This window comes from Brassica oleracea, chromosome C4, assembly GCF_000695525.1.
Source record: "Brassica oleracea var. oleracea cultivar TO1000 chromosome C4, BOL, whole genome shotgun sequence".
In the NCBI taxonomy this organism is placed as follows: Eukaryota; Viridiplantae; Streptophyta; class Magnoliopsida; order Brassicales; family Brassicaceae; genus Brassica; species Brassica oleracea.
In genome coordinates, this window is record NC_027751.1 from 43358108 (window position 1) to 43372025 (window position 13918).

The window sequence follows — 13918 nt, forward strand, 5'->3', positions numbered from 1 at the left end:
TTGAAATGGCGTATAACTGTCCAATAGCGTGACAGAAGTACTTGTTCATGTTCTCACGAAACTTCCAATTCTAAATGTATATATAAATCTATTAGAGTTATTGTCAGCGCTCTGTTGCGATATTTGTTAGCTAAAATAATTCATCCAACATAATTGGAAAAAGAAACCAACGAAATTGTAAAGCTAACCATAAGCTTAGATGCTTTTGATGTCCTGACACATTGCAATCTTAGTGATTTCACTGTCAAAAGAAACAAACTCAGCAGTCATATACATCTGAGACATTTATTTACAAACGGTTCCTAGCACAGAAAAAGCATATTATTATGTTACGGATGATAACTGTAATGCATAAATACAGTTTAGAATTTTTTTCAACTGAACATTTGTGCCTACTGAATTACCTTACAACACCCACTGCATTGTGATTTTGGCATGTTAAAGCTGAGAATCAACATTGGAGCTTGCACTTCCCTCCCACGGTAACGTTGCTGGTGCAGATCAATTCCCTCCACCTCTTCCTCGTCATTAGGATGCTCTGCAATATACCCTCTGTAAGGTTCAAATTTATGTCGCTAGAATTATCAGAGAAAGAAATATAAAGTACCCTCCAAATCTTCGGGAGCATCGACATTTTCTTTATTCAATGATCTTCGTTCAACCTAACAACCATCAAAATAAAAAGAACGTGAGACACATAATCTTCAAAATCCAAGTTTAATAATGGAAAAAAAAACTCAAGAAGACAGAAAATGTCAAACACTCACTGGCTTCTTCTTCTTTTACTTCTTAGCTCCCGTATATGAACTGTCAAAGCCATCATTATTTGCAGGAAAAAAGATTAAACAAAGCAACTGATGAAAAGAAACAAATATGTTTCACAACACAAACTCTTCTTGAACAATCAGACAACGGATAATATGTCTCCCGTATGACTCAGCTGAGTCCTCGATGACATCCTGAATGACAAATGTCTTCTTCTTCTTCTTGGTTAAATCAAAGGGTGCAAGCTAAAGATAACCAAAGAAAATTAAAACCACACCATCATGATTTATCAGGCAAAATAAAAGAACCGATGATGAATTTATTAAAGATGGGGAGATGTAGAGACTAAAGAAGATAAACTGATTCATGGAACTCAAATAGTCAATCTGTGTTTCTTAGATGAGTCATGAACCGATGATTAAAAATTGAAAACCCTAAACTTCCATTGAAGAGAACGCTTACAGACCAAAGAGGTCTATTGGGCCTTTTTTTAATGAAGTCCATTTCAAAACGTGAGTTATAAAGTATTTATTAAATCATTAGAAAAAAAATTAAGTGTGGATCCCACAGAGAAAACCGAAGAAGCAAAGGTTTCCGACCTTCATAAATATATATTAGTTTCGGCCATCAATGTACAAAGTATCCTTTAATTTAGTGGTATAAATGTTGGTGTTTATGATTCAATAACCCGGGTTTGAGCTACAAGCTTGACACTTTTTCACATTTTTTAAAAGTGGAACCTACTTACCTGCTGACGTGGCGGCTCAGAAATGAGGCAGTTGCCTCATTATATATATCTTATTAAATTAGAATCATCGTAACTTCTTCTAGGTAGATTTTTAAGGTGGACCTCGTATATTTTAATTAAGTGCCTTATATATTAGCCTAACATGTGCGACCTCATCTATAATAAAGTGGACCTCATCTTTTAATTAAATGCTTCCTCTTTTATTTATTAGTTGTAACATGTGCGACTTCATATCTCCTATATATTCCCTTTATATTATTTGAGAAGCATTACAACTTTTTTTTGTAGCCACATGTCATCACTAAAATGATTCTTAGAATCATTAGAGAAAAATATTGGTTCATCTAATTATATAATAAGCTTTTTATTAAACTAACCATAAATTCATCGTTAATATACTTTATTATTTTCTTAAATAAAATTTACGTAATTGCCTAATTCGGGTAAAGTATATATGAGAATTAATGATTTTGAATAATAAAGATTTGATAAAAAATAGTGTATCTTCTATCATATTTATTTAATTTTAAACTATTAAATAAATTAAACAACTACAATAACCATATAATAAAAATTTAGATTTTTATGTATATGTTATATTTTGAATTTTTACAAACGGCTATAAATTACTAAAACTGTTAAAAGTCTCACATTCAAATTTTATGATCCATGGTTTAAAATTTTTGTTATGACAAAATACAAATGATTACAAAAATTATATAAGTAAAAAGTCTAATTTAATTAATTATTAAGATTAATATATATATCGTTTTAAATTAAACTATAAACCATATAAAATACAATATTTTAGTTTCAAATTTTACTTTCAACAATTTTTTTGATAAAAGTTTTGAACGATCATTGACAACCTATTTTTTAAAAAAAATTATAAATTACTAAATCTATTAATCCCACAATAAAAATTTTGTTATCAGTAATTTAAATTTTTTCTATAAAAGATACAAATGATCAAAAAAACTATATGAGTAGAAATCATCATTTAATAGACATTAATATTAAAAATATAAAATATATTATCTATGCCAGTATTATTTAAATTTAATAACATATCCTATCAAATATAAAAACAAATATTTTTTGGATTAATAAAATTGATTTATATGTTAGTACCAATTTAATTATATATTTAATATTTACTGACTTTTAATTATTTAATATATATTTATTATTTCATAATATGTAAAAATATTTAATACATAAAATAATTTATATATATAATGTTGATCCGCGTAAGGCGCGGATCTTAACCTAGTATCTTGTTAAATGTACAATAACTTAACCTATCCTAATCTCTATGCTAATAAGATAGATTTTGAGTATAAACTCAAAGAAAATTCCTTCAAGTCGACCATGCCACTACGAAACAAGAATAGTTATAACATTTACTATTTGTTTGAACAGATGCCATAGTAATATTTTGTTCACGGTTAGAACCATGGTTAATAATCTCAGTTCATCTCGGTAATCACCATAGTTGGTAATTTTTTTATTTCAAACTGATCAAACACACTATTTCGCATTGAAAGTTTATATAATTATGTTAATAATTATTATCAATATCTATATTTCCGGTAATTTAAATAACAGAAACCAAAATTTTATAACAATTAAATCTTTTTTTCGAAAACCCCTTCTCCAAGTCCTTTCAATTTTGCCTAATATCTAGGTGACCATATCGCTTGATTTGGTATTTATTATAGATTACTTAATTGGTTTAGGGAATATTTAGTATGTAAATTTGTGGCATTGCACTCAATTTAAACTATAAATACTGGTCTTCATAATCAATTTTACACATCCACGATCAGCTCCCAAAAAAAAAAATAGCTCCAAAAACTACCAATTGTATCCTTCGAGAAGATGATATCTTGATCCTGACCCGTCTTCATACCCGGGAATCTTTACATGAAGGTTTAATTACGAAAAGAATATTAAAATTTTATATTATTTTTGGAATTGATTGTCGATGGTCTATCTATGTTATGGCTAAACTACTCTTATAAACAATAGATCTATCATCAAAAGAGCGATATCGAACTTTCACAAAACCTAATTTATTGAAATTTTAAATTGTAACAAACAATAACGATTCTATTAACCAAAAAAAAAAATGATTCACAGTCTAACCTTTAGTCGATAGATCGAGTATCAAATTCAACATAAATCTCTGTGTTTACTCTGGATTTGTATAGCTTTTTCTTTTACTTTAATGATTATGGATACCGAGGAAGATGAACAGATCAGAGAGACAGACACCGATAAAGACGTTTAGTGTTTTTTGAATAGTTGACTTTTTTACTAACGTAACTTAATATTTATGTTCCCGGAATAATTAGTTTGTGATGGGCTTAGTGAAAATGTGTACGTTGGGCCAGAAAATTGGTGCTCATGAATTACGTTGGTCCAGATTATGTTTCAAAAACAAATATATAGTTTTATATAATAATACTATAGTAATATTGTATAGTATTATATTTATAACTTTGCACTCAAAACACACCAAACCAAAATATATATTATATCAGAAAATGTTTTTGAACCATTACCCACAAAATATATTAGAAGTCAGAATATAATAAAATTCACTGAAAAATTATGTAATAATTGTTTAAAAAATTTAACTTCATAATGTACAAAAAAAAATCAAAACACAAGTTTTATACCAAATTTTCAGTTCAATAAAAAAAACACAAATTGCGCTTGCAACGGAATAAAAATCCGTCCGACCGGGCGGGTCATGATCTAGTTATAGATTAAAGCATACAAATTAAACAGAAATTATATGATTTTTTATAAAAATATAACTATTATGTATACAAATTATATGCACAAAAATATTTTAATCAAATGGTAACCCCGCGCTTTTAAAGCTCGGATCAAAATCTAGTTCTTGTTATAATTTATGCTTGTATATGTTCTATTTATAAGTCATGTGTTGCTTTATATTTGAAAATACTTTTAAAAGGGACAAAAATCTCATATGGACCAAATGGCCAAAAAATAATCTCACACCACCTAAATTATTCTATGTGGACCAAGTATGTGTAAATGTCGTTTTTGCCATTAATGATGGGTCGATATGAATCCTTCGATCAAATCATTTCTGTTTTAACGAGAGTCATTGGATCATGAGAGGAAAGAAGGGATGAAATATTACAAGATTGCCATTAATGAAACTTAATCATGAGCCGTCAGATCTTCTCATCATATTTTAATTTTATTTTAATTTTGGCCATCGATATCGCTCATCTCTCCTTCACTCTCATTCTATTTCCTTATCTCAACCACGCACAGCCACACAAGCTTTTTTATTTCATTCGCATTCGACTGGGTACAACCAGTATAACTCTTACAACTAAAGATGTTAAAAAATTGAATAACTAGTATAACTAGTATATAAATGTTATAAGTTATGTATTATATGTAGTTACTATAATTAACACGACTAAAATCATGCTTTACATATGAAATAAACAAGAAAATATCATAATTGGTATATGAAGACAAAATTTCATCTATTTTATTTGAGATTTTTCATATTTTTGTTAAATTATTACATTATATATTTTTTACTTTTAAGGTTTTTAACTATATTAGCAATATTATTATGATAAACAAACATCAAACATATTTTTACAAAGTTATGATGTGAAAAAATTGGTAAAACCCTAAAACTAGACATATAAACAATTGATATATATTTTTATTATATATTAGATGAGTATTACTGGTACAACTAGTACAACTTTGACATTTCAGAAATTAATACAACTAATTTGGTACTCCATATGAGAAAACAATCAAATATCCCAATTAGTATGTACTCAAAAAGTTTCTCTTCGTTTATTTGTAGTTTTGGAGTTATTTATTTGAAAATTACTGCACAATTCCATAAGTTTACATGATCTACCATATACTTTTAAGGTTTGTTAACTTGTTTGTCCACATAATTTTTGGAAAACATACATGAAATTTTGTCAAAATTGTTTATTTCATTGTAACCGGGCAAAGACATGTAAACATAAATAAGTGGTACAACTGAAGTAACTTTATTTGTTATGTGGTACAACTAATATTTTTCGATTTCACAGCTAATGTACAACTATGCACAAACGGGTACAACTTAAGAACTAGTACAACTATGTTATAGCCGGTATAACTAGCAAACTGGTACAACTACTTGTTATTTTATTTAGTATTGTTTTAAATGTGCATCACGCTTTAAATGTGTCTCATGTTTTAAGCATTGTGGTTTTACACTAATGTCGAGTATTGACTAAAATACCTATAAATTTAAACTAAAAAAAATCATAAGAAAGAGGATCTTCGGGTTAATTTGGTGATTTATAGGGATCACTAGCGGGCTGAGATGGCACATCCGTTGACGGTTTCGGGAAAATACCACCTTGAGGGTCCGGTTGAGATGATGTTTCTCTTTCGCAGTTCCAAGCTCGCTTGGTTGGATTTGACAAGGACACACCCTTCTTCTTCTTTTTTGTTCGTCGCCGGTGAGTCGCACTTATTCGTAGTCGACGCTCTCACCTTCTTCTTTCTGGTGACTCGCATTATAGAGCCATCGTTGAAGAATTTTCTGGCTCCACATCTAGTTTTTTGGTCTCGAGAGAAAAAGATGAAGATGATTTTTCCTGAAAAATAGTACAACTAGTATAACTAGTAAACGTATCAACACCCAAATCAAATATTATTAAAAATATATTATTCATATATTTGACACATGCAACCGGAGGAGATTAGACCAATATGTCTTATTGGTTCTACATCATCTTCTTCTATAGCATTTTCATATGCTGATACAGTAAATAAAAGAAATTATAATGTCATTTCATAATTTCTCAAAGCCATGTCATCTTTTTTTTGGTGATAATAAACATGGTGATGACGCATAAGAAAATCACTTATCAAATAATGTCTAGGTTATACTTAACATATTTATACTAGTTATGTACTCATTTTAGTTCTACTAGTTGTACTAATTAGAGTTGCACTAGTTGTACTAGTTGGAGTTGTACTAGTAATACTCAGCGTTCTTCTTTATCTTGAATCTCGTATGTAAAAGATGAAATTTGATTTTGGATAATATATAATTGGCTAAATCTTTCTATGGATTGATCGATTTGAGATAAGAAAGAGAAAATTAGTGGATGGTTGAAGAAAATTTTTGATTTTGTTTTATGGTGAAAGAACTAATAATGGAGAAGAAAAGGAGAGGAAGAAGAAACTTTAGGTTAAAGTTGTGTTGAATTTCATGTCTAAAACCGGGTCGGATTCTGGGTATGTTTAAGTCCTTAGGTTGTCTAGTTATTTTAGTTAGATTTTTATTTAAATTTAAATGTCAAAAAAAAAAAGGGGGATGGGTCTAATTCAGATTTTTTGGAACCCAATTGGTCTATACTAGCATTTAACTTTTAATTTTGTATTAAATACATTTTGTACTTTACTGAATTGTTAACACTTTACTTTTATACACGGCTTATGTAGCAGCCTTAGAATGAGTGTTAGCAAAACTTAGAAGAACTTTTTATATTCTAACAATATTTCATAGATCTATATATCATAGTCCAACCTTTCATTCGTATCATTATGTTAAGATAGTAAATATATTTTTAAATCTAAATTTTTCTCTCATAGATCATAACAATATACATAGTCTTCCCAATACTTGCTTCCATAGCATGTTCAAACAAATACTGACAATGTTTTCACACAAAATACACACACTAGACATTCTACGACAACTCGAAATATGAATCTTCTTTTTTGAATTCATATCATTTTTTATTGACTTAAAGCTCTACGGTAACTCAAAATATAAATCATTATATTTGCACCAAATGAAAGATCTGACAAATTCCATCTTTTAAAGATCACTTTTCCTATCTCCTTATTATCTAACAAGCGTTTATCAAATTTGAATTCTTCCTCGCTTCTGTTTGTTTAACAAAGACATTAGATAGGGGACTGGACAATGATCCAATCTTTATATGCGAAAATGCTAAACAGATGAATGATAAAACTTCTCATACCAGTCTTCGGTTCCACCAGCACGATTTAAACTTTTCATGCCAGCAGGGCCGGATCAATCAGACAATTTCCGGCCCATAAGCAAAAAAAAAACATTTTGGCCCATGATCTAAATAAAACATGAAAAATATTAAAAGGTATTCCCATAATATTTGAACAAGAACTCCTGAACAGTATATTCTTAGCCTTTGCCACCAAAACTAGAGAGGAACTTCGTGAATTGTTGGCCTCCACAATAAATAATTCTTGTTGGCCCCAAAGCCAATGCTTGATCTTCTTGGTATCAAGCAAGGCCCTGCATGCCAGGTTGAGTTTTTGTTTAAAATACCGGTTTATGTACTAGATTATATAAAACACTCATTTACTCGATTCAGCGAAATAAGGTTCCATTTAAAAATCTTAACTATATGAAATCCAAAAATCTAAAGACTTGAATAGTTGTAACTTGTAATAAACTATTTTTCTTTCTTTAGCACCCACCGAAACATCTGTCCAATGAACCGGTTGATGTGTATATATGTGCAGAGCCGTTCCTAGGAATATAGTGGCCGGAAACAAGAGAGAAAATATGGCCACTTTTGAAGGATAAAAGCAGGAAAAATAATATCTGAAGTGGTAAGAGGCGCCTCGAACCCATGTGCTGGTGAAAATTTGACAAGTACATTCTAACACTAGACTAGAGGAAATGTTTGTGAAAATAAAAACTAATAGATATAAAATTACGGCTGGAAGCAGGTGCTTCTCTCGCTTGGTCCAAGGGGTGAAAAAATTACAACCATTCCACATTTTTTACAAAGATATGCTCTTCTAATGATATCAATTTTATAACTTATAAACATTTGTCAAATACCAAATTTATAAAAACGATAACTGTTTATAAAATATTGATAAGTTATATTAAAATTAATGGATCCATAATAACTTTATAATTTGTAAGCACATCTAAAAAGAAATAAAAAAAATATCTTGCATACAGGGCAGATCAAATCCAGTATAGTTATAATTACGGACTTATTTATGTTTATATTATTTAATAAAAATTTATTAGAATTTTTTCTTTCTATGTTATTCTATCATTTAAAATCATTTTAATGTTTTAGATGTATTATTCTAAAAAATTAAGGCACATCAAAAATTACTGAACCTTTCCCTACCTAAATATCAAAACGCCGAGTTTCGGTTCAATTGTGTGTTGTTTCGTTCCTCTTTTCATCGAACGCACTCTGGCTCTGGTGTTCTAGTTTCTTCTTGGCCCCAATTTTCTGATTTGATTTTCTTCGCCGATTTGCTCAAATGTCGTGTACGCATGACCACAGCTGCGAGGATCATGAGTGTTCCTCCGATTGGTCACTCTACAAGCACATCGATCTCCCCAAGGTCTCTCTCTCATCTCTCTCTCTCCTCTGATTTAGGGTTTCCAAAATCAATCTGATTGATATATCATGTAATCGTATGCTCTATAACTTGGGTTTCAGGTGTCTGCTCTGAACGAGTCTGTCTCGGGAAGTGTTAAATCAGTCTTCAAAGCATGGGAACAGCGGTTACACTCTTCTGGGGTATTACTTACGTTTTAGCATCTTTTCTTCAAAAAACATATGATTTTCCTTAAAAAGATGTCCAGGTTAAAACCAAAAAGCAATCCCATATGTAATAACTATACATCACTGTGTGTTTCTACCTCCAAGCACTAACTAGGCAACATATATGTTATAAGCTTGGCGCTGATGGAGGATCCTTAGTTATATACTTATTATATCTACCCTTGTTTGGTTAATAGGGCTTATGTGAGTGAAATTGTGTGTTTGTCTTTGGTTACAGGAGCATTTGGAGAGCAACGAAGGAGACCCTGAATTGCTTGTCTTTGTACCGTAAGTCATTGTTCCCCTTCAGTCTGGCTCTGGCATTTATTTATTTTAATTAACACAAGCTTCAAGTTTGTACGAATATTCTTGGTTTTGATTTAGATTGTTCACTTGAAAGAAACTTGGTAGAATTAGTAGTTTTAAGTACTTTTGGGTTGTGTAGCTCAAATTTTGTCCATGTTGAATGTTGTAGATTTACATCAGACGTCAAGATCAAGAGCATATCAATTGTTGGTGGTCCTGATGGTACAAGTCCTTCTAAGTTGAGAGTGTATGTCTCCACAAAACATTTCATTCATTCTGCATACTGTTCCTTCGTTTTGGGAAAACTATAAAAAGTTGATTGTTCTCTCGTCTCAAAATTGTAGGTTCATCAATCGCGAAGGGATTGACTTCTCAGACGCTGAGAGCATGCAAGCAGTTCAGGTATATTCCCCTTTGTTTGTATTTTGCTTAACCAAAACCATCTGCGCTAATGTTTGAGTTCTTTCAAGGAATGGGAGTTAGCTGAAAATTTGCAAGGAGTATTAGAATACCAGACCAGGTATATTTCACTTCGCATTTCATCTGTGTCCTAATAGACTCTGCAGAATTATGTTATGAATCTTGAGAAGTTGAACATCATCCTTTGAATGCTTTTTGTTTCAACTGGTTAAAAAAATAAAATGGGTCTGATTACAGCTGAAACCGTGTAATAATGTGATTAGGTATTCGAAATTCCAGAGTGTTGGGAACATCACGTTGCATTTCCCCGAGAGTTTTGGAGGTGACACAACCCAAATACGCTATATCGGTTTTAAAGGTGAAGCAACCCAGGTAAGTGTGGATTCAAAAAATGCGGCTAGTGCCTACTATTAATATGGTATTGGTAGTTGTTTAAGTTTGGTACCTCTGGTCTTAACAGTTGAAAAGGGATGTTGTTGCAACGATTGTATATGAGATAAGACCGAATCCTTCAGATCACAAGTAAGCCTAAATCTCAACCACATTACTCTTTATATATATATATATATATATATTCCTATCTTCGTACTTAATCGCAAACACTGTCTCTTTGGTAGGACAAAGGCTGAGACTGGTGGAGGTTTCTCACAAGTTGAGTGAAGATATTATCTGCTTCCAACTTCACTCCTTTTAGTCTTTCACATACTTATGTTTCCTCAATAAGCTTTGGCCTATATTAACAAACATATATGTACGAATAAAATGACGGAGACATGTCAAGAGTGGAATTTTTTTCTTTACTTGAACCGACATGAGATATTTTCGAACTTTTATTAAGACTGAACTCTATTTTATTTTATGCCTAATCACCCACCAACGCGCGTTACTTTCTTCATTTATTTTTGTAAGTTGTTAGATTTTCTCGATCAAAATATATAATTTTTCTATTATTATTTTTTAAATAGAGTAATTTTATTATGAAGGTGGATTTACTCTGATGATTGTCTCTATAATTGACTTATTCTATAAAAATATAGAAGAAGAATATTATTTTTTTCTCTAAACATATTATATTTTCTTCAAAAATAATATTCTTTTATATTTTTCTCTATAACAAAAATATATAGAAGAATATGTCCATACCATTAGAACATCAAAAATGTTTTTGTATAACATTGAGTTTTATTCTATTATAGAGAATCAAACTCAATGTTATTAAAGAATTACAATATATATATATTTTTTTTAATCTGGAGGTATTCCGGACCGGTCCAGACTAGGAGATGTGCAGTCTACGGATAGATCCTTTCTCCGGATATGCAAATGGGTTCTAAAGCATAGACCCATATCCGTGTGGGGTGTCCAGAGACATCATGAGGTAGTTCCCTCCGGTAGGATTCGAACTCGCAACCTGAGTGCAGGAAGGAGCCCGTTCTTACCATTGGGCCATGATGTTCCGGACAGAATTACAATATTTTAGAGGAAATATTTTAATACCATTACGACGACAGAAATTTGTACAGCTGGTTTCTAAATATTAATCAAATATTAGTACATTTAATGATCTCATGAATCATGATTCACGTGAATTGATTCGAGTTGTTGGATCTCAAAATATTCCTGGTACAATATACTCCTTCTGTTCTATAAAGGTGCAAATTCGAAAATAAAAAAATTGTTTCAAATAAGTATATTTTTGTATTTTTCAATGTATATTTTATCTACTAATAGTTGATCATTTGTAAATTTCAAAAAAAATAATTACGTTTATTAAATTCGTATTAGTTTGGAATTATAAAAAATCACAAAAAAATTATGTATTTATTACTGAAATTTAATATATTTATCAATATGTGTGAAAAATCTAAACTATACGTCATTTTAAGATAGATGGATAGAATATATAGTAAACAAGTCACATTTGTTTCACCCGCTATCAATTGGTCTCAAAAGCCTTTTTCAACGAAAAACTATTTTTTAGAAAAATGGCACACTTAAATGGGTTTTTATTTAGATGTTATTATTTTAAATTGTTTTCTTAATCTTATTATTTATTTCCTGATATTATGCGATTTAATTATAAAACTACTATAATGCCACTGAGTAACAGTTTTATCATATAACTTGTCTTGAAAACATTGATTTTAGGATAATTCTCTTAAATGTTTTTTAAAATTTTTTGTCACAAAATAGTTAATTACCAAAATAGTTCCTTTTTAATATGAAAATTTTAATTTTTTTATTTTTGTAAGTTTAAAACCATATTCTCAAAACTTCACTTTTTAACTCTAAACTCTAAATTTATATTTATATATATATAAAGATGTTGGTGACCCTCCTGTGATGCCACGTGGAAAGTCGTGCATCCTAGAAGCAACACCTGTCCTTTTTCACAAAAACGATGCGTTTCATTTATTTTTGTTTGTGTTCCGTCTGGGTTTTCGTTTTTTCTGTTGTCATTATTTTAGTTTATTAAGTCCAGTCCACTAAGAATTAACTCCAAATGTATATTCGAGACTTATACATATTGGACTACTTTGTTAAATTGGGCCAAATTCTAATCTTGACAAAATAATAAAGTAAAAAATATAAAACGATTTTAAATCACTAAAATATTACAGACGAAAATAAACAGAAATTATAATAAATGTAAATATAGAATACTTATGTCGGTAGAAGAAGATATGACAATAATGGCGATGGTGGAAGAAATGACAACGGTGGTGGCCAGAACAAATGACACTGTTCAGTTGCAAATATGGTAAATGTAAACAGCGTCGGTGGTGATGTGTAAATGGTTCTCCACGTTCTTCTCCAAGAAGTCAGATCTGAAACATGCAAATGAAAAGGAAAAAATAAGTCAAGGATAGAAAAAAGGCGAAGACGAAAAAATGAGTGTGTTGGGAAGAAAAGAAGTCAAAGATCCCAGAAGTTAATGCAACTATTGGATTTAAAAGCAAAGGATGTATAATCAATGAAAGAAAAAAAAAACAATATATTAAAAGAAATTAAAGTAAACGTCAAAGCATAAAGAAAAATCTGATTTTTTTTCAAAAAAAAAAGATCTGAAGAAGTTAAGAAAAGATCTGAAGAAATCGAAAAAAAGAAAATTGCAAGAGTCGAAAAGAAAGCGAAGAAGAAAATAAAAACAAATTAAGGAAGAAGAACGATTTGATGAATAAATCTATCTTTTCTTATTCTTTTTTGGTAAATGGATTAAATCTATCATACAATAAAACCACTTTATAACAAATATTTTATAAAACTAATAATATTTTATAAGAAAATATTAAATCGAGTATTTTATGAAACGAACTACGTGTCATCTTTCATAGGTTTTGTATATCAAAAGATTGGTGAACAAATATCGTCTCAGTGAATATTGTCTCAGTGTCCCAAAAAAAAATCTCCAACTAACACACACAAATAGTAATCTTTGCTAAGAGAATAATATTAACTTTTAAAATGAATTAGTAGTATAACACATAATATATCTTATAACCATTATAAATTTTTATATAGCAGTAAAACATAAGATCTATAAATTTATAAATGTTTTCATTATGATTTTATCACATCTAAATAATGAAATGTAATAATATAATCTATACTAATACCAAATATTTTGTAAACCAATTCATTTTATTTTAGTTTGTAGGAAACTCACTATTCGCTACGGTATGTGGCATACCAAAATCTAACGAGTTATTAAAAACACAAAAGGAATAAAAAGTACTTTAACAAAAAAAAAGTAAGCAGAAAGAAATTTGTTGTGCTATTTAATATATACGTATAATACAAAGTTTGCATGTATACTATATGTTTATATGAAAAAATATATATTATAGATTAAATGGTTGGTTTAAAGTTTAGCACAACGGGATTGGTTAGCTTTGAATCAATATGTTTAAAAGAAAATCTATACGAGAAACTAAAAGTCTCAATTCATTCAAAAGCAAAAGAAAATACGTAATGGAGTAACAAAGTAGTCAATGTAGTCTAACTTTCATTATAGATATAATAAACTAAACATTTT

At 29.8% G+C, this 13918-nt stretch overlaps 1 protein-coding gene and 1 long non-coding RNA gene across 2 annotated transcripts; one reads left to right on the forward strand and one right to left on the reverse strand.

Annotated features, from left to right (window-relative positions):
• Positions 1 to 467: 467 nt before the first annotated feature.
• Positions 468 to 3806, reverse strand: LOC106342424. The gene is made up of 4 exons (XR_001269835.1): positions 3662 to 3806; positions 768 to 1010; positions 608 to 662; positions 468 to 538 (listed from the first exon to the last, which is right to left on the reverse strand). It is a non-coding gene; the product is annotated as an uncharacterized LOC106342424 (long non-coding RNA).
• Positions 3807 to 8755: 4949 nt separating this feature from the next.
• Positions 8756 to 10739, forward strand: LOC106339516 (PITH domain-containing protein 1). Its single transcript, XM_013778342.1, has 9 exons — positions 8756 to 8953; positions 9052 to 9132; positions 9395 to 9444; positions 9632 to 9709; positions 9807 to 9864; positions 9933 to 9982; positions 10146 to 10254; positions 10343 to 10404; positions 10500 to 10739. Exons 1-9 carry the CDS (start codon positions 8870 to 8872, stop codon positions 10540 to 10542), a joined length of 615 nt encoding a protein of 204 aa, XP_013633796.1. The 5' UTR covers positions 8756 to 8869; the 3' UTR covers positions 10543 to 10739.
• Positions 10740 to 13918: the final 3179 nt, after the last annotated feature.